This window comes from Cupressus sempervirens, chromosome 1, assembly GCF_028749045.1.
Source record: "Cupressus sempervirens isolate cs-2001-9-10 chromosome 1, ASM2874904v1, whole genome shotgun sequence".
NCBI classification, from domain to species: Eukaryota; Viridiplantae; Streptophyta; class Pinopsida; order Cupressales; family Cupressaceae; genus Cupressus; species Cupressus sempervirens.
The window spans coordinates 706271533-706297108 of NC_143118.1; the positions used below are offsets into that span (position 1 = coordinate 706271533).

The following is a 25576-nucleotide window of genomic DNA, read 5'->3' on the forward strand; positions in this document are numbered from 1 at the left end:
CATCTCCCAAATGCCTTGCATGGAAGGTTTTGGATACCTTTAAAGACATGCTCTATATTTTATCATGTAAATGATAATTGAGAATAGATCTCTCTTTTCCCAACCATGTTTGGTCTAAGCTACTTGGAAAAAAATTCTCCTTAGGAATTTCGGTCAAGTGGTAGCGAACAATGCAGAGCTTTGGAAAATTGTCAGAAAATAAATTTTTCCATTTTTTGAAAGATAGGAACTGTGTTGTTTTTAGCAATAGTCATTAAGACATAATTTCTATGCACAAGTACAAGGTAGCTCCTTTTTCATATGTTTTTCTCCAACTTCAAATGTAGAGTAATGAAGCTCTTGTAGAGGTGAACTTTGGAGGACGATAAATTTTGGGACAACGCCCAGTCGAGTCAACAAGGTGTAGTTTGACAAATATTTAATCGGGCCTCGCAATAGCACATAAGGAAAGATAAACAATTTCTCATTATGGAGTTGGCCATTCTTCATGGTCAGATCTGACAAAGAATCAAAATCACAAAAAAGTTCTGCTACTAGTTTTAGGTAGGACATGGTTGACATGGTTGAACCTCTAACCATTCAACGGGAGAGTTAGAATATTGCCATCTGATAATGAACCCCCTGTCTGCTAGCACTATACTTTCATTGGGTTTTTCTAATGCATAATGAACAGATGTATTTGAAGTATGGCAAGGCCTTTGAGGTTGTTGCTTTGAAACTCCACGTAATCCTTATGTGTTGGTTTCCATGCCTGTTATGCAGCGGTTGGTTCCTTTGCTGCACAATTTTTTGATGTAAAGTTATAATTATCGTAAAGAATACACACAAATCCATTCACAAAGAGCTAAATGCAACAGCAATACACAAGAGGTCTTAGAAGAATCAATGGATATTTGACAAGCCTTGAGCTGGATTTAATTAACAACCCAATTAATTAACCATGAACCCATTTCTTCCCTCATACTGTAAAGATATTTTTACAAACAGTTTACTACCATAACTGTAAACATAGCTATCCACATTGCCATAAACATCATTTCTCTCTAACCAACAGAAATTTCCATGGATATGACAAATGCTATGAAAAAAAAACTGATTTTACTATAAACATGGGCATCCTAAAAGGTTCCAATATGCATTTGATGTCTTCCTTATAAATCCCATATTTTAGCAGTGGTAATGAAACAGGAGCCCTAATTAAGACTGATATACATACCTATGGGCCAGTTTGACTTGTGATTACCTTCAGAGACATCACTCTAATTTTGAAATGACTTCCCTAAGGGATTTATATCCCCCAAGGAATTCAACTCGAGAACAAATATAGTAGAGGTGAGGAGTAGCCAGTTCTTATATATTTAAGAGATTACGCTTGAGCATCATGAGGGTTAAGTTCAATTTGAATTCAGACTATGGGCATTCAGTAATGTTATCATGGGAAATGACTTAAAACCACCATGACAAATAAAGCTCATAAACAGTGCTCTACTTATTACAAGTTTTCTCAGTGATGGTTTACATAAGAGATTATGTACAGACTTGCCAAATAGCTCAAAGAAAATATTCTAATCTTAAAAAAAATTTCTGATCTAATATGAAATATAATAACAGAAACCTTTTTATATATTCAAACCCAAATCCTAATTAGATACATGAATTTAAAATTTGGAATCACAACAGCATAGTGTGTACGTAAGCATATTGTTTTGTTAAAAACTTAATTACAATGTTCCAATATGATCTAGGAAAGTTAAATAATTTAAGGCAGCGTCTCCAACCCAAAATAGTCCAGTTAAATTAAAGTTCACTTCTACATAACAAAATTAGTCCATTCCAGTTACAGCTCTCCCAATGCTGTTTTGATGTCCTTCTGCACAGTAAAAGTTAATTGTTTTTAAGGTCAGGGCCAAGGAAGATACCAATTTGGCATATGAAACCCCACTTAAAGAAGTCATAAAGGATTCGATTCTAACAAGAAGTTAAATCACATGAAGATAATAAAATAAAAAGAGCATTCAAGCCAAGATCAAACTAGACAGCAAAAGTTAAATATCAAACTTCATTTAGAATGATAATTTTCAAGACACTTTCTATATTGCACACGCCATACCTCAATACCAAATGGTGATGTTGAGGGTGAATATCGACCAATAACATGACCATCTTTGTCAACCAAAAACTTGGTAAAGTTCCACTTGATACGAGATCCCATAAATCCACCTTTACTTGACTTCAAAAAATTATAAATGGGAACTGTGTTTGGACCATTCACATGAACCTGCATAAAGAAGAGAAAAGTCCTATCAGAAATTTTACAGAATTGCAAAACTAGAATTAACTATAAACTTATATCTTAGTTACGGATTCGGGTGCAGATCTAGATGCAGATGCGAGAATGGCTGCAAGGATGCACAAAAAAAATTGGGAGGCAAAGAAATGAAAGAAATATACAAGATTAAAACATTTGATAGTACAATACTTCACCAATTCATATTCAAATAAATTATAACTGAATATTCAATAAGATTATAAACCATATCATATACGTCTATGTTCATTCCAATGCAAATCAGAAAATCACACAATTACAAAAAAAAGCTTATTTATACATGTTAGAAATAAAAAAAGTGGTAAAAAGTCAAAGAAAATATGTTTTTCTGGGACTAGGCTCGCAGAAGCATGTGAATGCCCTGTGGGTGCTTGTTGGAAGCCACCCCTAGGCATCCTAATGCGCATGAATGCCTCTGGGAGGCATCTCTATGCAGCTGGGTTCCTAGGAAGCGCATCCGACAGGCACCCATAGGGAAATCACCTCCAAATCCAAATCCACAGCCAGAGAGCATGAATCAGTAACTAAGCCTTAAATTGTGAATGCATCTTGAAGGTTACTGTAGCTTTGATGTTGATGTTCAATCAAAAAATGAATGACATTATAATCTCTAAATGTCCTTTGTTCAAAAATGTATGAAAAAAATCCTATTGTATATAAAGATATTTCATGACCTCTGAATCAAACTATTCCATGATACACTTTATGCTCAACTCTTCTTAAACAATATCCCCATGCATTCGTGCACTTGAACATAAGATCATGCTCTTGTTAATGATTGTACCTCTGTAGGTTTTCTGATAATCTTTTCCATTGCTGATACGATAATTATTCCATGTAGCATGGTCTTTGAAAATCTATAATCTGGTTGTTTAAATGTACCTGTTGCATATTACTAGCTTGAAGCTCTTCAATTTCTTTTTTCTGAAATGTACTCATGATCAATACATCAATTCATGAGAGATGATTGATTGTCGTAGTTGTATAATGTTACACTTTCTGTGATATGTTCCTTGTTTGCTAGATAATTTACAAAAGTATCACCTTTTCATCAGCGAGTTGTAACTTCCTTTGGCTTTCAGGAGGCACATAGTCGGAGCTCACGTCTAAACAAAAAACTTTAACACATATCATACCCAGGTGGACACGTAGTTTTTTTCTTAAACTATTCTTATATATTTTACTATTTAGTTTGTTGTCTAGCTAATTAATCTGCATTCATTGTTTCACAACACACTGCCTATCTAGGGTGTTTAATTTCTCCTTGCTAGGCTGCTTGAATGTCGAGTTGTAATTTGCGGAGAAAGTCTTTGAGGAGGATTTCAAAATTTATTTCGTAGGGTTTTGGGATTTTTTCTTCTTTTATCATTGATAGCATGTCAAAAGCTACACATAATCTCCGGGTAATCAAATGTTTGATTTATTCTATCTCTGCCCTTTAGTTCATCTATTTTCACAATATGCCACCCATGATTGTCTAAAGGGGGAGCCCTACCCCATGGAAAGACCTTGTATTTTGTGTTGTATTCACATTTGCATTCACATTTTTTAAGAATATTATTTCAATGCTCATTGTTTTCCATTTTTTAATCGAACGTTAACTTCAATATAATGCCAGCAATGCCTCTGAAGATGTAATGTTTCGTTCCAAATGCACCAGAGAGAGACAACAGTTTGTATGCATGAACTGTTGTCTAATGTGTACGGCCAGGGGGTTACCAGATACACTGGGGCTGTACGGTAATGACTAGGTCCGTACAGTAATGCAAGAAAGGTGTCTATACGGGGTTGCTAGAGTCCGTACGATGGGGATCGATGCTAATGACCGTATGGAAACCAAAGAAAAGGTGTACAATGTGTGTCATACGGTAGGCACCTAATGGCCATGCGAAAATGGTGAAGATAGGTCGTACAGTGTCCAAGAGATGGAGTTGGGCTTAGCCGTACAGTATAGAGCAATTTGGGTAGACCATATGGTGGAGGGTTAAGAGTCGTATGATTGTCCTTAAAAGTCATACAATGAGAGTGAGGATGTTGCGCAAAAAGGTTGGAGTGTTTGGCAAAAAGGTGGCACGCACTTGATCTTTAGATGTGTTAATGCTAAGCCTACGATTGAATGACAATTCAGGAAAAGTGTGCAAGAGACACAAAATGAAATAACATAGATAGATATAATCCAGATTAAAATGGTGTTTCAGATTTACTAGATCTGAAACAAAGAAGTACAATGGACGGAATAGGGTGAGAGTTGACTCCCACTGAAACTGTAAGAGCCAAGCAGAGAAGATCTTTCACTTTCGAAATAGCGAACAATACTGAACTCCAATAGGAATTTGCAGTACAAAGAAAATAATCCAAATCACATTCCTACTACTACCTACATGCCATGCTTAAATACCCATCGGGGAAACCTTTCTGAGGGTATACAAAGATAGCCGATGGCCACACCTACCTACGAACACAATTAAATAAAAAATGGGTCCGAGATATACTAAATCAATCAGCCCATTAACAAAGGTTTGATTAAATATTTATTTAATGACGGCAACATTACAAAAGAGACAAATGAAGAGGAGATTGAGGAGGATGGATCACATAGTGAGGCGACTTCTATATTTTTTTTGGTTGTAAGCATAATTAGGATTTTTTTTACTATTAGCTATATTGAGAAAATCAACTAGCTTAGAGTTTGCTCTTATTGATTTTAATATGCAAATCTGAAAACTATGTGTTGTACAAAATAAGCAAGAAAAATGCACTATATTTAAATCATTCAAATGAAAACTTGCACATAAGTCATGAAATTCTTGTCATGTTGTAAAAGTCCTCAAATTTGTATAATGTGACATGAAGCTAATGTTAAAAAATGCATTATAGTCATAAATTAACTTCAGTATTTTGCATATGGATAGATAGACTTACTTGGACAGTAATGTGTACTAAAATAAGGCAATGAAACAATCTTCTTATTTCACAAATAGTATCATGGGAATCTTATTTAAATTAACCTTTATATTAATAGTTGTATTCTTTAAGTGAGTACATATAACGATATCGATGGTTCATGTTAGTAAAGTTTGAAATTTGTCATAATTGTATACTATGTCCAGTGTTATATGAGGATTAACCTCTTATTTGATTGAATGTTTGAATATCACTCTCCTATTGAAAGTTGATTAGTCAATTAGGGTTAGAGAGGTTTCTTACCAAGTGAAATATTTTGGCTATTGTACTTACAATTGTTGCAAGCAACAAATAAAGAGAAAATGCATGTCAATACAAGACAATATAATATATATCCAAGTACTTGATATTTTTTTTGTTCCCCTAATTGACTGCAAGGTGCAATTGATGGCGAGGAGACCATCTCACCATAACAGGTGTTTTCTATTTTTATTTTTCTTTTATTCGCTTTTAATGCCTAGCAAAGCTTAATTTTTTGGAGTGATCATGATATGTTATTATTTTATGTGGAAATTGTTTGTTCAGAAGGCAAACAAGTACTCATATTTCAGAATTGAAAAGGGACATAAATAATACAAATATACATTTGAAGGTTGTATTGTTGGAGAAGGAAAGCAATGGAGTCTCAATAGAATCAATGATCATAGAAAGAGAGTCCATGGGCGCCTACCTATTCGTTCCCATAAACGCAGATGAGCTCAAATGACACCAACAAGAAGACAACCTCCCCCCTGAGGTCCAAAGATAGTAATACCTAAACAAAAGGACACACCTTGCCACTTAATGGCATAGAAAGCATCTTAACACCTTGAAAGAGGCAGCTCACTTGCTTGAAGACAAGCAAAATTATGAGGATGTCTTAGTGGAAATCAAGAAAAAGTTGAGGACCAATATAAAGCTTATTTGGCTGGTGATAAAATTGAGCTTAAGGATATGTAAGTATGTGATGCCAAATCCTGTATTTTCAGTTTGTTTTCTAGTTTTAAGTTTTCAATGTTCAAACACTTTAAACCATCAAATATCATAGGGCTAAAGTCTTTTAAATTTTCTTTAAGTTTTATATCTGAGTTACTAGTTTGTTGGAGCTCTAGTTTTGTTTTAATAAACCAATAACTACTTGTTTCCATCTTTTGAAAATTGAAATATGTAGAATGACAATGTAAAACACATATCAAGCAAATCAATTAGTGACTTAATTTAAGAAAACAGTCACATCCTCATGTCATTCCACCATTTGCAAATCACAAGTATTTGATATATCATACTCAATGTTGCTTTAATAAATATTGAGAATGTGATATCCCATGATTTTGATTAAAAGAACATAACATGTAAATAAAAGGCAAGGAAAATAAACATATCTTGTCATTTATATTTCACCTGCAAAGCTGTTAGTGACCATTATTGCATCTGCCTTCTTAGAAGCATTCCCATTGTACAATTTTTGATGTCTGTCCACTGGAGTTAAAACTTGATCTTTTTTCCAACATCCATTAGATCAATTATAACTTGAGTTGATTGTGTATCTATAAGGTTTTCAGAGTGCTGAACTCCAGTAAAAATTGCTTAAGCACAAAAGTACAGTTCTTGCTGAAGGTATGCTTTTTGGTATTCTTCAATCAAGCTTTTTTGTTTTGGAGTCACTAAAAGAAAAATAGCATCAAAATTCTGCCTGCTTAGCAACTCTTCAATTTTCTTAGTAGAAGCATACATGGAGATCATATATAAGATCGAGCAATTGTATTCTTAGAGATTTCCCCTAGGCAGCAATAGAAGCTAATTATTTGCCATGCCCTCTAGCCAAAATCATTTGTTATATAGAAGAAGAAAATGACTTATACCTTTTGTAGAAACCAAAAAAATCAATCTTATGTGAAAAACTACCTGTTGCAGATTCACCTAAGTGAAAACAACATTTCCATAGTGGAGTGAATATTCTCCAAATTTAACCTTGCCTATTTCCTGTTCACGTGAAATAAGATTACACATTTCTCACAATTCAATAGAACTATTTCACCTTTTGGTTAAAAGGGAATATTAGAGTGGCCCTACACATTTCGACACTTACCTTAATATTTACAATTCTCGCCATCACACCAAGATCAGTCCTAGTCTTCCATAAATTCACAACTCTAACCATTGCAGTAAAGGAAAAGAAAAACATCACTAATGATGCATAAATAAACCTCATTGTTCCATGGTTTTCAAATAGTTTTTCCATGAGTTCTTGGATCTTAGGAGCTTTGAAATGAGTTTGTCAAATTTCATGTGCTTGAATTTTAACATTTTTGTGGGTGTGAATCAAAAATTGTTGGATCTCATTGTTTTGACATGACGATTTTCATGCATACAATGTCACCATCTTCTACAGCTTAGAACACACAAAAAAAAGGCAAGTTCTCCTAAATGTTTAAACAATTTTATACCAAGAAGGATGTGTGTTAGTGCAATGGATTAAGACCAATACACATTTACATTGTTTCTAGAATAATAGTTGGCATATTAAGGTTTTTAAGGAAGTGTCTAATTTCCACATGATTGCTCAATTAACAATACCGACAGTTGGAATTCAAACCCAAGCTACCAAATTAATTACTTTTGGGTGTCAAAGACATTCAGATTTCAACCACTTTGTATTTTTCATGATGTATTCAATGTTTTTGGCTTGTCACATGTGGATGCCAAGCTTGTGACTTCAAATTTCTCTCACCATACTTAACCTCTTGTCTTGCAACCACCAAAATATGACATTTAGAATTCCCTGCGCAAAATGTTTAATTTCCCCTCTTATGTGTCACTTTACTTCTTGATGTACTCAGCTCTATTATGTAGGTGCTTCTTGAGGCATAAAGGGTGGTTTTCTTTATAATTAACAACTACTCTTAACAAAACGTAATTTACTTTGCAATTTTAATCTACGTAATTAAATTCTTTTGTGGCGCATTATGTTTTTTGGCACCTTGGTTGTCCATTGGTTTTTGTATGGAACCTAGATTAGCATGCAATTGTTTTAGTCTATGCTTGCATGTTCTATGCAAAAAGGTAAGATTATCTTAGATTATGCAAATTTCTCTCATTGGACTTAACTCTTTGTTGTATTATTTGAATTGTGTGCTTTATGTTTTTTATCTTCTCGAATGTTGTTTCATTCTAATAACTCCTTTGCCGAAAATCCACATCTGAAGCACCACCTACAATATTTGAAGGTGGTGGCAGCGGTGGTGGCGAGGTATTGGCTAGTGAACTAGAAGTCCTAGTGGGTGATGAGGATGTGACATGTCCCATTTTTAGTGACATGTTATTTTTCAGTGAATTTGCCAATCATGGACTCTTGTAGGCAGATGTTTTTAGTGAGAGAGTCATTTTGATAATTATTTGGGGATTGGATGGTCTTATTTGCTCTTGGAGAGATGAGGTTTATTATATTTTCATTTTATGTGTTATGTGGAGCCAAAATATTATAATTTTGAGTTGAGTTGCACTTTTTTTTTATTTTACAAAGTTACTTTTTATAAAAGTGCATTATAAAGGAATGTCATAAGAATATTTTATGGATACTTCTAGAAGTTCTTAGAGACTTCTTAGGAAAGTGAATAAATAGGGTGCTTGGCCTCTCATTTGGACATCCCAAGTTTTGAGTTTACACTACTTTTTCTCTTTGAGCATTTGTGGCACCATCTTGGTCTGCAGATTGTCATTTGATCTTTGGGAACAAAGTCTCCTAAGAATTTGCATAACTGAGGAGGTGAAATATCCTTTGAAGATTCAGCTACTTCAAGTTGAGCTTATTTGGGCATTTTCAGCAAGGTTTGATTTTCAGCCTAGACATACATTTTTGCTCATATCTCACCATTGGCTGGGAGTTTGATTTTTATTTTCTGGGAGAATTTTCCTTGGAGCCTAGCGATTATTTCTATATCATTTTCAGCACCTTTTAGCCTAGCATTTATTTTTGCCAGGAGTCGTACCAATCCGTACATGTACAGTTGTACCTGTGAGCCGTACGGTCAGCAAATTGGAGGGCAGTTTGGAGTTGCATTTTCATCATTTCGTCCTCAGCATTCAGTCTCCAACATTTGCTCAATCCAGATTCTTTCATTTCAGTTTGTATAGCAAGAAATTCTCAGTTGTATTCAGCCAATAAGGGTTTGTTTGTAATGTGCCATGTTGTAATGCCTTGAGTTGAAAATTGCATTACATATGTAAAAGCATTTGGTTATCATTGAATTAATATATTGGCACTATTTTACATCAGTTATTTGAGTAGATTTGCACAACAATTTCCTTTATTCAGCATTTTGCTTTCAGCAATATATTTAGTTTGCATGCCAAGTGTCTGACAAAATTCCACAATTCAGTATTAGTGGTTATTAGTGGCCTATTGGTAAGGGTCATTACAAGATGGCATTCCGGTTTCTATTGCCCAATATATTGTAATGCATCTCCAATCTTGTCAATCTTTTTTATATTATACTTACATATTTACTATTAATTGAGTCACATATTTATAATACAATATGCTTTATGCTTTCTATTTTAAGTAATTCACAAAACAAGCTCTCAAGAAACCTTTGTGCCCAATCAGGGAGTGGATGTGCGAATTCAGGGTAGTGACTATGGTCCACATGTTGCTTTTGTTTGTAATTGAGTTGCATTTTTATTATACTGTATGCTTTATGTTTTTTATTCAAAGTCATTCTCTGAACAAGCCTTTGTGCCCAATGAGGGAGTGGATGTACCCAACCTAGGCAATGGCTATGGCCACCATGCTAACTTTGTGAGTAATATGGAGATGCATTTAGAATTGCTGCCCTTATAATGCTTCTCTTATCTTGTCAATCTTCATGTCTTCATTATATTTATACATTTACCATTAACTAAGTTGCATTTTTGTTTACACACACTTTTCAACTGCAGCAAACAATTGAAAATAAAAGTCTCCAACAACACGTTGTGCAACAATCATTAGTTTAGTCCTTTGAGGTACAATTTAATCATTCTTTATTTTACCATTCTGTTTTTTATCAGTAATGTACTACATCCAGTGTTGCATCTGATTGCAATGCATAATTTTGACAATGACTACATTCATATGCTCCTTGTGGTTTGTAGGAGCAACATTTGGAGGATATCCATTGGATAGAGTCACATAGCCCTATCTCACTTAGACGCAGTGATAGATTAAATGCCAAGAGGGCAGGGAATGGGATGGGAGGTGTAGGAGATGAAAGGTAAGGGGGGAATCAAAATATTTTTATATTTCAACTCATTTACCTATTACCCTAGTAAATTTTATTGATGATTTACTTGAGAATATTGATGGTTGAGGGATTAACTGATATCATATATTATTATTATACATTTACTGTTATACATACATACATACATACATATATTATATAGGTTTAGTGAAATATCTAAGCTATTGAGATTTTAGTTATATTGTTACATCCCAATTCCAATTTTTGACCTAATTTAAAATATAGCCATTGAGCTTCGCATGAAGTCAGTTGACAGTTAAATTGGTTATAATCCTGTGAAATGAAAAGATGGTTAATCATTATAATTTCATGTGAAGATAACATGTTGGTTGATCATTTATCACGAATTCATGGAATTGAAAAGGCAGCTAGCCGTTATGATTATTTATAACTTGTTATGATAATATGATTTAATTGTGGAGAATTTCCTTGCAGGAAACACGTCGAAGGGGTGGAAACATTGTCAGAAAAGAATTAGGCACAAGAGCATCACCATCACTGGGCAAATGGGTTGAGGACCTAGCGACTTGAAACAGGATACATTTGTGGGACCCGCATGAGCTATTTAAATAAATAATTTGAAAAATATAAATAATTGAGTTAAAATATAAAATGTACTTCAAAGGATTTTTAATGATATTTCACCATATTATTATAATAAATATATCTATATACGTACACATAGATATAAAAATGAAATGGTACCATTATATTATAATAATTTAATAAAGTAATGTCACCCCATTAATATATTTACATGTACATATAATATTAAATTATAATAATATTCAAATATAATAACATTCAAATTATAATATTCGAATCATAACCTTCCAACTCTTTTTCCATCTTTATTCTTCCCTTGTTTATAACTCGTTAAACACTTGGCATTTTTATTGCCAAGATATTTTTTATGTTTCGGAAGCCAAAGAGTCTCCTTAGACCTTTTGATATCTTGAGATGGGTGGAGACAAGGAGGCAAGAACTCTCATACCCGATATATATTTTCATGGCACTCGACTGCCTTCTTCTCAATTCCGACTCTCTCTCCCTTTTATTTCCGACTTTCTTGTTTAAGTCGATAACCTGCAACTTCAATTGGAAAGATCACTACCACCATAGCAATCAATTTTTATTTATTATCTTGATTTCAGATTACGTGATTCATATATACTTGGGTAATGGTGCCTGAAGAACGTTTATGGGAGGCTGAAACATAGCGGCCAGCTAGGTACATACTACCTTGTTCATGCTACGATTTTTTAATGATCACTTCTTCCTTTTACCACAACACCCGAATTCCTTCTTAATATCGATATCCTTGCCAATACCAGTCTATACCTTTCAATAAATTCTTCCCACGATTTCATGCCCATTCAAATATTATGCCAAAAATCGTGAAGTACTTTTATGTTGGAGCTGTGCTATTTACTTTGCAAATATAGGTGTGACAAGTAGTTAGTGTTCAACAAGACATCATCTACAAGTTATCCAGGTTATGTAGAACACTTGAATCCAATGCTTCTAATTTGTTTTCTTGAACAAGTGGTGCAATAACAATAAACTACAGTATTTATCATGATGATAACTTGTTGATATCTTGTTTGATATTACAAAATTGTTTCTCTTTTAAGTAGATTTATTCATGGCAAATGAAAGCCAAGTAGCCATAAAATGAATCCATAGATCATTATGCCAATGGAGATTAGAATTATACAATAAATTATGCATTCTTTAAGAATATCTTTTTCAAATCACAAATTGTGATAAGTTGCAAAATATATATTTTATAATTTAGTTGAGGATCAACAGACAGAGCCGATTGCTCTAAGATCTGAGCATCTAGGATTCACCAATTGTATAGCCATCAAAAAGGGTGAAGAGGTGAGATGGGGTCTGTAATGACTTAGAAAATAAAAGTCAGATATGATACATTAATTCTAGAATAATATCATTTAATAGCTCATGCATGATCATGTTATTATCTCCTGCTATCAAATCAAGTGGTGTGGTTAGATACCTGGATGCTCAGAAAATGACAAGATGATCCCTATCTATTTCGATTAGGGAGGGCCTTTCTCATTAGAGATTGTGTGAGGAATAAGTTAAGGTCCGAGGTTGGGTGGTTAAGCTCCTGACAATGTTTCACCTCTCCCCAAGTTGTCGGACGTACCACAAACAAAAATAAGCTATACACTCAATTGTTTGTTGGAACAGGTATTTTTACTTTTATGATGTATAGGTAAGATTAATTGAGTTATGTCATCGTTATAGTTATTTTACATTTAGTTGCGAGAGATAGATTTATCTGATGAATTGTTATATCAACCTTTCATTTATATGAATATTGAATATGAGCACATCTTCTAATCTTAAGTTATTGCCATAGTTAAGAAATCGGAAGGAAAGGAATGATACAATGGTATCTGAAGCCCTAATTGATTTAGTGGTATCTAGAGCCCTAAATGATACAGTGGTATTTGAAGCCCTAATTGAATTAATGGCATCCAGAGTCCTAAATGATACAGTGGCATCTGAAGTCCTAATTGAAACAGTGGTATCTTAAGCCCTAATTGATATAATAGTATCTGATGCCGTAAATGATTCAATGGTAATCGATGTCCAAATTGATACAGTGGTATGTGATGCCCTAACTAACATAGTGGTGTTTAATGGTAATCGTCATTTGATTCTGATATAGCAGTATTGGATGGTAGTTGTTATTTGATATTGTTATAGAGGTATTTGTGGACTAACCTGGGTGGTTGCAGAAGCATCCCTACAATGATTTCTTGGTTCAAATTCTATGGTATGTGGATTTTAATTTCTATAGTAAATTCATTGATGATTTTTTAAGTTCTTAATTAAAAAAATTTGTTTAACTGATTTCAACCGTCAATCTCTTTCATATGAACGAAACTGATTTAACTGTCTTCCCATGAAAATGAAGTAATAATTGTATTTCTTTGAGTATGTTAATCGTTAATTAAGACCCTGGAAAAGTGGATGTTACATATATAGTCATCTCTCTTTCTTTTGTTATTGAATGAATCCAATTTAGAATGATTTGGAATAATTTGGTATGATACTTGGGTAAGTTATGCTTTATATCAATGTTTTGTTTCATAAAAGAGTGAAATAATACCACTTTAATATTATTGCTTAGGACTTCTCAGCTTATGAAGGTTGGGAAAGTAGTTTTTGTGATCATATTTGTTACCAATTTATTTTTGATTTGGCTCATGATTTGAGTAGAATTGATTATATTATGATGGAGTATATACTGCGTATACATTATATTTCAGCTATGATGTTTATTGAAGGCATATTGATTCCTCTAAGCATATTTTGATGCTTGTGTGATTAAAGATCTCTCTCTCTCTCTCTCACTCACTCTCTCTCTCTCTCTCTCTCACACACACACACACACACACACACACAATCTTTCATTCTCTTCTAATTGCTAAGTTTGAGATAATGCAAGATGTGTGTGTGTGTGTGTGTGTGTGTGTGTGTGAGAGAGAGAGAGAGAGAGAGATCTCCATTAATCACACGGGCATCGAAATATGCTCGGAGGAATCAGTATGCTAGTAATAAACATCATAACTGAAATATAATATATCTGCATTATATAAACTTCATTATAATATGATCAATTATGCTCAAATCATATGTCAAGTCAAAGATAAATCGACTAAAAATATGATCACAAAAAGCTAGTTTCCCAACCTTCATAAGCTAAGAAGCCCTAAGCATTACTGCACTCTCTCTATATATTACCTAATTATTTAAAAATGCATTATTCCAATTCCTTTATGAAACAAATCATGGATATAGAGCATCACTTAACCAGATATCATTCTAAATTAGATCCATTCAATATCAAAAGAAAGGAAGATGACTATATCTAGAATCTTAATAACCTGGATATTTGACTAAACATATATATATGATCTCGGTTAAGCACTCAACCATTAATATGCTCATGTAAATCATCTGCAAAAAGTATCAAAGTAATATGTAAATGAGTTGAAGTTATTTTTTCCAAATAAAGTAAAAAATATATTTTGATTCCCCCAAACCATCGCCTCCTCTCTTGGTATTTAATTTGTTGTTGTGTCTAATAGTGATAGAGCTATGTGATTCCCTTTGGTGGATATCCTCCAAATGTTTCTCCTACAAACCACAAGACCATACAATTGTAGTAACTCATAAAACTATGCATTGCAATAAGATGCAACATTAGATGTCACACATTACCAATTTAAAAAAATGATTAAATTCTACCTCAAAGGCTTAGCCCAATGATTGTTTCACAACATATTCTTGTAGACTTTCATTTTCAATTGTCTACAGCAATTGAAATGTGTGTAAAGAAAAACGTGACTTAATTAATGGTAAATGTATAAATATAATGAAGACATGAAGATTGACAAAATAAGAGAAGCATCATTAGGGTAGTAACTCTAAACACGTCACTATATTATTCACAAAGGCACCATGGGGGACATAGTCAATGCCCTAATTGGGCACATCCACTCCCTGATTAGGCACAGAGGCTTGTTGTGAGAATGACTTAAAATAAAAAATCATAAAGCATATAGTATGATAAAAACACAACTCAATTACTCATCGAGGTAGCATGGAGGCCACATCCACTCCCTAGTTGGGCACATAGGTTTCCTTAGAGCTTTTGTGAGAATGACTTAAAATAGAAAGCATAAAGGATACGGGATAATAAAAATGCAAAACAATTAACAATAAATGTGTTAGGATAAATTAAAAAAGATAAGCAATATTGGAGATGCATTACAGTATCTTGAGTAATCCTAGTTGGAGTGCCCTTCTCACCACACACTACGACTTCTTGATCACCAACCAATACCTTGTTGGTGCTCCTACCGCCGCCTTCAAATATTGTAGGCGACATGTCAAATGTGGACTTTCAGCAAAGAAATTGTTAGAATGAAACAACAATTGAGAAAATAAAAAGCACAAAGCATACAATTCAAACAATACAGCAGAGAGTTAGTTTGACAAGAGAAATTTGCATAATCTAACATAATTTAATCTTTTTGCATACAACATGCAAGCATGGACTAAAAAAATTCTATATAACAATCTAGATTCGATATGAAAACCAATGGATGACCAAGTTGCCAAAAACATAATGCACCACAAAAGAATTTAACAACACAAATTAATATTGCAAAGCAAATCAAGTTTTGTTAAGAGTACGAGTTAAATTTTAATTACAAAAAAGTTAATATATTTTTTTCCTTAGGAAGCACCTACGTAATATAGTTACGTGTACATCAAGAAGTAAAGAGACACATAAAGGGAGAAACAAAACATTCAGCCTATGGATATCTAAATGTCATATTTTGGTAGTTGCGTGATAGGAGGTTAAGTCTGGTTAGAGAAATTTGAAGCTCTAGATCTGGCATTCATATGTGATAGGTTAAAAACATTGACTACGACATGAAAAATACAAACTGGTTGAAATTTTTAAGACTTTGACACACAAAATTAATTAATTTAGTAGCTTGGAGACAAATAACAATTGTTGGTGTTGTTAATTGAGCAACTGTGTGAAAATTCAACGCTTACCTTAAGAACCTTAATATGCCAATAGTTATTCCAAAAATAATGTAAACATGTATTGGTCTTAATGCATTGCACTAACGCACATCTTTCTTATTATAAATTTTTTTGAATATTTAGGAGAACTCGCCTTTTCTCTATGTTAGCTGCATAAGATGGTGACACTATGTAAACATGAAGATCATCCACATGTCAAAACGATGATATCCAACAACTTCTAATTCACACCCACAAAAAATGTAAAAATTCAAGCACATGAAAATCTAACAAGCTCGTTTCAAAGCTACTATGATCCAACAACTCGTGGCAAAATTGTTTGGAAACCTTGTAACAATATACTAAAAGGGGGTAATGAATGATTCACACTCCTCTTTCTTCATTTGTTTCTTCATCATCAATGAACTCATTTTTTCTTCTTTATTGCAATGGTTAGAGATGCGGATATTTTGGAAGTGGTCATGACTAATGCTGGTGTGATAGAAAAAAAAAAAGGTATTAAGGTAGGTGTCAAAATATGTAGGGTCACTCAAATTTTCCTTTTTAACCAAAAAGTGAAATAGTCCTACAAGAATTGTGAAAAATGGGTAAACTTATTTTACGTGAACACAAAACAAGCAACAATGTGTGGTTTCTTGCATAGGATTAATTTTTTTTGTTTCTACAAATAGTATACAATGGGTAAAATGCAAGATTCAAATAAATCCTTTTCTTCTTCAATATAACAAATGATTTTTATTAGAGGACATGGCAAATAATTGGCTTTTATAGTTGCTCGAGGAAGATCTCTAAGAATACAACTATTTGATCTTATAGATGATCTCCATGTAAGTCTCTGCTGACAAAATTGAATTGTCACTAAGCAGGCAGAATTATCGCGCTATTGTTCTTTCAGTGACTCCAAAACATAAATGCTTGATGGAAGAATACCCGTTGCGCATAACCAAAAAGCATTCATTCAACAAGAAGTAATTGTATTTTTGTGCTTAAGCAATTTTAACTGGACTTCAGTGCTCTAAAAACTTTATAGACATACAATCACCTCATGTTATAATTTATATCATAGATGTTGGAAAAATGATCAAGTAAACTTCAATCAATAGACATCAGAAACAATAAAGTGAGAAAGCTTCTAAGAAGGCAAATACAGTAAGTGGTGACTAATTACTTTGCAGAAAAATATAAATGACAAGTTATGTTTATTTCCTTGTCTTTTACTAACATGTTATGTTAGTTTGATCGATTTAATGGGATATTAGATTCTCAGTATTTATTAAATCAATATTGAGTATGCTATATTGAAAACTTGTGCTTTGCGAATGAAGAAATGACGTGAGGATGTGACAACTTCTTGTTGTGGTGTCCACAACACACGCCCCATTCCTAGTGAGGAATGAGGACCCCCTACTTTTTTCGACTCCCGGAGTCATAGTTCGGGAGTCGAGAGAAGAATATACCTTAGGATTTTAGAGTCAATATTCAAAAATCACAAAAAAAAATCAAAAAATTGAAAAACACAAAAAATTGAAAAATTGAAAAACACAAAAAATTGAAAATTGAAAAAATAACAAAAAAATCAAAAATTGAAAAAATAAAAAAAAATAAAAAATTTAAAAGTGGGAAAATAAATAAATAAAAATAAAAAAGCGCCACCCCGCAACACTCGTGCCGCGCACCCACACCGAGCACCGCGCATGCGTCAAGCGCTGCGCATGTCGCGTGCTGCATGCGCTGAGTGCCACCCGCACCGCGCGCGTCGAGCGCCTCCCGCGTTGCGCCCACGCGCCACTGCGTCACACCCGCGCCCATGTGCACTTGCGCGCCGTCGCGCCTCACGGACGCGCTTTGATGCAATTCGTAGCCCGTGCTTTGCCATGGGTTCGCGCCTCGTGTGCGCACGCTTTGATGCATTTCATATGTGTGTGTGCGCGCATGACAAAGGGCCTTGTGTGCTTGTCTGAATAGTCATGAGAGGGGTTTAAAATATATCGTTTAAGTATAAGATGACGTATATTTTGATATATTTTAATTTCTTATACTTAAGTGTAAGATGACGTATATCGTTTAATTTATGCGAGGGGTTTAAAATATATCGTTTAAGTGTAAGATGATGTATATCGTTTAATTTCTTATACTTGAGATATATTTTAATATATGCGACGAATCTTTTGAGATAGGTTTCAAACTTCTTGGAGATAAGGTAAAGATTCTAGGAAATTTCAGGGCTTCAGAAATCCAGACTTAGCCAAATTTCAGGGCTTCAAGATTTCAGACTTAGCCAAATTTCAGGATTCACCTCCAGTTTTGTTTGAGTAGCTAGTGTATCTTTACTATGCATTGTTAACTCTACGGACTTATGTTTGCTTCTTTTGTAGGTAAAAAATTGCATCCTCAACTTGTCGAGATCATAACTTTTGACTCGGGCCTCGGAATTCAGAATCGCTTACACCGTTGGAAAGAAGAACTAAAGATCTAATTTCAGTCCTTAAAACAGCAAGCCTTTGGCTGCCCAATTTTAGGGACTGACAAAGGTTCCGACTTGAAATTTTGAGCAGAAGACCTCCAAAAGGGTCATTTAAAAACGCCTAGAAAATTTGTGAAAAAATATGAAAAAGTTGCAAACATTTGATCATCTTGGATAATCTGGATCACTTGGTTTCTCGTCGGGAAGGATTCGACAGGTGGAGAGAAGACAAAGGTCAAAGATACAGAGGTTTGACACATAAAGCAAATCAGGTTCCTCGTCTTATGCAACTATTGGGGACAAGATTCAACGCAGGTGCCTTGAGATTTTCGATTGAAGAAGCAGAGGAAGTGCAAGTTAATGAAAGTAATTGGCTACAAAGAGTGTGTAAATCATCAGAAAGGGGCATGGAGCATATACAAAAAGTGATCTAAAACCTCATTTGAGCAAAACCCAGAAACCGTTTTCAAAATTGAGAACTTTGATTTTTTGGCGAATTGAGCTCCGCAGGTCTGAAGCTCCACAGCTCCGCAACTCCGCATTTTCATGTAGCTCCGCAATTCAGAGGTGCGCCGATAGTTGACTACCAGTTCCAAAAATAACACTTTCCATGCATTGGGAGCACATTCTGATGGCAAGTTTAACACTGACACGCGCCTAGTGAAGGGCCAACTTCTATTTTTGGTGTCTCCATGCACTTCCACTTCGACTAATGGCTTCCTCCTACTTTCTCTCTCATGCTTTCATTGTTTTTGACATGTAAAGGGCTCATGCATCCAATTAATGAATAAAATATGGATGGAGTCCCTCTAAGCACCAGTTAGATTACCAGTTTCTATATATTTAGTTTGTTTTAATGTTTTAAAAGCATTTTATTGCATTAAGATATCTCTCACTCTCAACACAAATTGAAGAGACGATTTCTTATAAATACCCCATTGTAAAATGTAAAAAGGGCCGCCGTTATTATGCAATAAAATTATGCTTTTGGTGCTAGCATTCGGAGTGTAGTTATTCTTGCCTGGATGTGTCATTGTTTTATGGATTTTATTCATGAGATTTTGATTGAGCCAAAGGTTTATTGCGTTGTTTCTGGTTGTGCGATCTTTTAGTTCTAGTGTTTGCTACAGATATATGAATTCTGTTGACGTAACGAGCTTGAGAAGAGATCACCCGATTGTGTCTACATAGCTTTTTGTCTCGCATGAGCGCACTTTCCGTGGCCTTGCGATTTGATGAAGAGTGAAACATCATTCGATTTGTTAAAGATTCTCACCGACGATTGCATCCATGGATTCTAGGAAGCGCTGCTCCTCTTTTCATTGGTTTCCTACCGATTTCTTCAAAGGTTTAACTCGCAGCGTGTTGTGTTCTGTAGCTTATGTCCGTTTAAGAATTTCAATTTCAAGTTATTTGATTTCATGTTATTTGCTTTCAGTTTTGTTATTTGCTTTGCTAACCCCCCTGTTAGAATAGGACCTCATACTAGTTGCATTGTTAGATTTGCATTCATTGAAAAACAGAAAATACAAAAAATATTGTTCTTTTGGTGTGATATTTTGAGACAGTGAACAGATTTTACTTGATTCCAAGGTAAAAGAGTTTTTGGAACCAGCAAAGGCCTCCTCGTGAACATTCACATTTATCTTCTACTGAGCGGATTTTGGTACGTCGCAAGACAAACACTGAACCTTGGAGCGGATCCTTTAAAAAGATTTGCTTTTCAAGAGAGGAGTTACACTATGGATTCCTGTCGTTGACCTCGTGCAAAATGAACGCCCAACACTTCCTAAGTAGAGTTACTAATTGATTTGCTTGATATGTGTTTATGTTGTCCTTTTAGATATTTAAAACTGTCAAAGGACCAAAACAAGTAGTTATTGGTTTTATTAAAACATAACTAGGTCTCCAACAAACTAGTAACTTAGATGTAGAACTTAAAAAAGTTATAAATTACTTTAGCCCTATGATGTTTGATGGTTGAAGGTGTCTGAATCTTGAAAACCTAAAAGTAGAAAGCAAACTGAAAACACAGGATTCAACATCACAGACTTCCATATCTTCAAGCTCCAGTTGATCAACAACCAAATAAGCCCTATATGGATCCTCAACTTTTTGCATGATTTTTGTCGAGACATCATCATAATTTTGCTTGTCTTCAAGAAAGCGAGGTGTCACTTTCAAGGTATTAAGATGCGTTCTGTCACTGATTGACGAGATATGCAAATGTCCTTCTGTTTTGGTAGTACTGTCTTTGGACCTCAAAGGAAGAAGAGGTCTTCTTGCTAGCGTCTTTGGCACTAGTCCATGTATATTGAAACAAATAGGTAGCTGCCCATGGACCCTCATTATATTATTATTGTTTCTATTGAAACTACATTCCTTTCCTCCTCCAATAGTACAGTCATCAAATGGACATTTGTAATTTTTGTGTCCTAGTTCATTTGTGAAATATGAATACTCACTTGTGGCTTAAACAAACAATTTCTACATTAAATGATAACATATCATGATCACTTTAAAAAGTTATGTTTGTTGGGTATTAAAAGAGAAAAAAAGGAAAAAAAAATTATAAAAAAACTCCCATTCTGGGGTGATGGTCTCCTTGCCATCGGTTGCACCTTGCAATCAATTAGGAAAACAATCAGAACATTATGTACTTGGATAATTATTATATTTTTTTCTACACATAGATTTTCTTCTTATTTGTTGCTTCCAAGAATTGTAAGTACAATAGACAAACTATTTTACTTGGTATGACATCTCTCTAACCCTGCTTAATTTAGTAATCAATTTCCAATGCAAGAGCAATATTTAAACATGTAATTAGATAAGAGGTTAATCCTCATAATATACAATTATAATAAATTTCAAACTTTATCAATGAAGACCATCAATGTCATTATATGTACTCACTTAAAAGAATAAAATCATCAATATAAAAGTAAATTTAAATAAGATGATAATGTTTATGAAATAAGATGTTTGTTTGATAAACTTATTTTAGTACACATTACTTACTAGGTAAGTCAATCTATCCATATGAAAAATATTGACATTACTTTATGGCTATAATGCGTCTTTCGACATTAGCTTCATGTCAACAGTATATAAGTCTGAGGGTTTTACTGTATGGCAAATATCTCTTGACTTTTGTCCAAGCTTGCATTTGAATGATTCAAATGCATTGCATTTTTTGTGCTTATTTTGTAAAGCACAATTTGTTTTCACATTTGCACATTAAAATCAATAAGAGCAAGCATAAGCTATATGATTTTCTCAATATAGTTGATAGTAAAAAAAGCCCTAATTATTCTTACAACCAAAAAAATATATAGAAATCACCTCACTATGGGAAATAGTCTCCTCTATCTTCTCTTCATTTACCTCTTCATAGGTATTGTTAGTATTATTTAGAAGTCAATGTTCAACAAAGAGAAAAAAAAAAATTGAGCATTGACAACTTATTTTCTTAAAAAATGTAAATGAAAATGCAAATATGATTCGAAATGCATGGTTTTCCCACAGGGGTAGGAATCCCCCTCCACACAGCCATGGGTGGCATACTGTGAAAAACATAAGAACCAGAAGGGCGGAAATATATAAATCAAACTTTTTCTTAGCTGGAGATTTTGTGTAGCTTCTGACATGTTATCAATGATACAAGAAGAAAACCTCCCAAACAAATGGCACACAACTAGGTAGTGATCGGTCTTCTCTGAAGAAGAAGATGCAAAGCTGATTTTCAGCAAGATAACCATGTCACTATGAACTATTGCAGCTTTTTAGAAAGGAGTTCATGATTGTGCAAGATACAATTTAGTGGCTTCCAATGAACATGAATTCCCTGCCCACTGGGGCTTAGCCAAGATTCTTTCGATTTCCACTACAGATAAAGATTTACCTTGTAATGGCATTGCTATGCTGATGTCAATCTTTTATTTTCTGGAGTTATATACAATGCTTCTCTTCCAAAAAATAAGAAAAGAAATTGCTGCTGTAAATACCTTGCCAAAAATTGGAAACTCAGATTTGTATTTCGTGCATGCAAAGTCCTTGATCTGCTCATTTGTCCCTGGCTCCTGCCATAGAAATTGGTTGCAAGGGAAAGCTAGGATTTCAAAATCTGAACGAACATCAAATAAACAAAAAGTTGTTATTACTTATCAAAGATTGAGAGTTTGCCAATTTAATTAACTTTGTCATGTATTCTAACTGGTCTAACCAAGAGATACATAGTTGGCGATCAAACACAAATACAAGTGACTGCAGCTTCCCCAATCCTAGGTTACCTGCTCCTTAGAAGATCTACCTACATAGCTCAGAATTCCATACATAAAAATACCCAAAAATATGTGTCACATCCGAGAATGAGTCTAGTTCTTATATCTAGAATCTTATTAAAACATATTATCATTTGATTTTGATTAAGGTGCTCAGACATTCGTCTACTTATTTCTGTCCTGAAATTTTGTAATATTGCCTTAAATTTAAAAATTTTGACCAATCAATTTTTATTTTTTTAGATAAGGCCTAGTAGTTTAGAATCAAAAGATTCTATATTAAGAGTTTTAAAAAAATGCATTAAAACATACAGCTGGACCTTTAAAAATCAGGTAGCATGGAATCACACTCATAAGGCAAACTGGCAAGGCCGTGAACAAAGTAAATAGACATGTGGCCCAGAAAAAGGGAAAGACTTTATGGCCTAACATGGAAACTGTTTAGAATTGGTCCTCGCATGGGTTTGTTAAATTTATTACATCATTTGGGATAGGTCTATTATTAGCATTAGAATATGATGTGTAAAGGTTAATATAATATAATTAACTGTATGAGTTATTGTGGGTGTGTAATTTGTTAGAACAATTCATGTAAGTAGAGAGTAGTACCTATAATGTGGGAGATTAAATTCCTATGTAAGTGTAATGTGCTGCATGGAATCTAAGATAAGAAATAACAAAACAATATTGTTATTGTGTGCAGAAAGTCAACATGGTATAGAACAGGTTTGAGAGATATATTGGTGAGCTTATCTCCCTCCTAGTTATGTTCCACACTTCTATAGCCATCATTTCTCTATGCAAGGACAAGATTTTTGAATGTGTGGTATGCTTGTGCAAGTTTCAGGAATGGTGAAGCATTGAAGTTCCTTTGCTCATGGTTGGTAAAGGCAATATGAGAGCATATAATATACTATGTTGTGACATTTCACACAATCAGCCCACTGCAAATGGGGACCCCCTCTTTTCGTTCATAGTTGTTAGGTTTTGGCAGTTGAGGTGGCAGTTTAGAGCTCAAAAGGTTAAGGAGTGGTCAAGGGACCAAGTTGCCGGGAAACAAATGAAGATAGGAGCGTACATATTAAGGTCCCACTAGGTCAAGTTGCAACGGATTGAGATAAAATTCCTAAGCGCATTAATATCTTGGCTTGTGAAATAATCCAAAATATGTTATAAAGGCATATTTTGTGTACAAGGGCTTCAAGATCCTTATAAAAATTGATTTGTCATACTTAAAATTCGAAATATCCTTATGAAATTCATTATTTCCTTATGAAATTATTTTTCCTTATAAAAATGCACAAAATCTGGATGGAAATAGAATTTCCCTCCAAAAATAGACAAAATCTGAATGGAAATAGAATTTCCCCTCCAAAAATTATAAATCCAAATGGAAATAGAGTTTCCCCTTGAAGAATGGTAAAAATCCAAATGGAAATAGAATTCCCCCTCTTGAGGAGATATTTGGGATGAAAAAATTAATTGTTGTATAAATTATCTAGATGAGGGTCAATTTTCATCTTCTAGATATCAAGAACAAGAAACAAAGTGATGAGTCTAGATGCATATCAATTTCCCACTAAACTTGGAAAATTTTAAGGGAATTATTTTGTCCAGATGTATATGGATTTTCCTTTTGTCCCGATAAAGATGATTCTGCCCCTATTCAACACCTTATAATTTTTTTAAACTCCTAAGTCAACAAATTCCGATGGAAGGTGAATTCATCTTTGTCTAGGTGAACGGGAAATTTCCCCACATTGAGAGGAGGGTCTTTTTTCCCTTTGAGGGTCATTTTTTGTTAAGTGAAAATGTCAAGTATTGGGATTATATTAGTCCATATGAGGGTTGATTCTTCCCTCTATGGACAAGTAAGATTATTTAAATGAGAACAAGAAAAATTAAATAAATTATGGAGTCACTAAGTTTGTCTATTTTTCCATTGGTGAAATGAAATTATAAAAGGGAATTAAACGAATTACCTCATACACAAACTTCAAAGTGATTATTTTTAAATCCCACATTGGCGGTATGAGCCTCTGCAGGTCCAAGCCAAAAATACCTTGAAAAGGTCACCTACAATAGAAAATAAACATTCAATAAGCAAATTTGACGAAGCATTGAAGCAAAGGAGTGAGACAATTTATCAGGAAAGGTGAAAGCAAGAGACAATGGGGTGCTGGAACCAGAAGAATAAGAAGTGATCTGAAATATCCCCAACCGGATATTGTTCCAAAATTCCTCCAATGTCATAAATTTTAAACAATAATTGTATGCAACAATTTTACAATTATCCAGCAATAAAACCAGCAAATACTCAAATAAACAGCCTTCGAAATGTTATTGCATTGTACTATTCCGCAATACAATAACAATCACGGAATCCAATCTTAAAGACAACAGTTGTAGCCAGATTGGAAAAAACTAGTAAAGAACCTGTAATTCCATATGTTAACTCCATTGTGAATTCACCACAAATGACGAATTGGGTTTGCATCCAAACCACCAAGATATCCTGAAGACTTATGTCCTCAAATTCTAGAGAGAAAGTTCAAAGCTTCCCCAATTTCTCCAAGAGAAATCTGAAAATCAAAACTGACTCCAAGCATAAAGAGAATGATCCTTTGCAAGTCCCTCTGTAACACACCCCTATGACTCTTCAATTTCCCTTGCC

At 34.1% G+C, this 25576-nt stretch overlaps 1 protein-coding gene across 2 annotated transcripts in view; it reads right to left on the reverse strand.

Annotated features, from left to right (window-relative positions):
* Positions 1 to 1595: 1595 nt before the first annotated feature.
* LOC149579899 (putative phospholipid hydroperoxide glutathione peroxidase) overlaps positions 1596 to 25576 on the reverse strand; it is a 102617-nt gene continuing 78636 nt past the window's right edge. Inside the window, exons 4-6 of one of the 2 annotated variants that reach the window (XM_089787794.1) lie at positions 22627 to 22745; positions 2111 to 2278; positions 1596 to 1870 (exon numbers count right to left, since the gene is read on the reverse strand). In XM_089787794.1, the coding sequence (XP_089643920.1) occupies positions 1838 to 1870; positions 2111 to 2278; positions 22627 to 22745 (320 nt within the window). In that variant the 3' untranslated portion in view covers positions 1596 to 1837. The remainder of the gene's footprint in view (positions 1871 to 2110; positions 2279 to 22626; positions 22746 to 25576) is intronic. The other variant, XM_089787800.1, reaches the window with a different exon arrangement.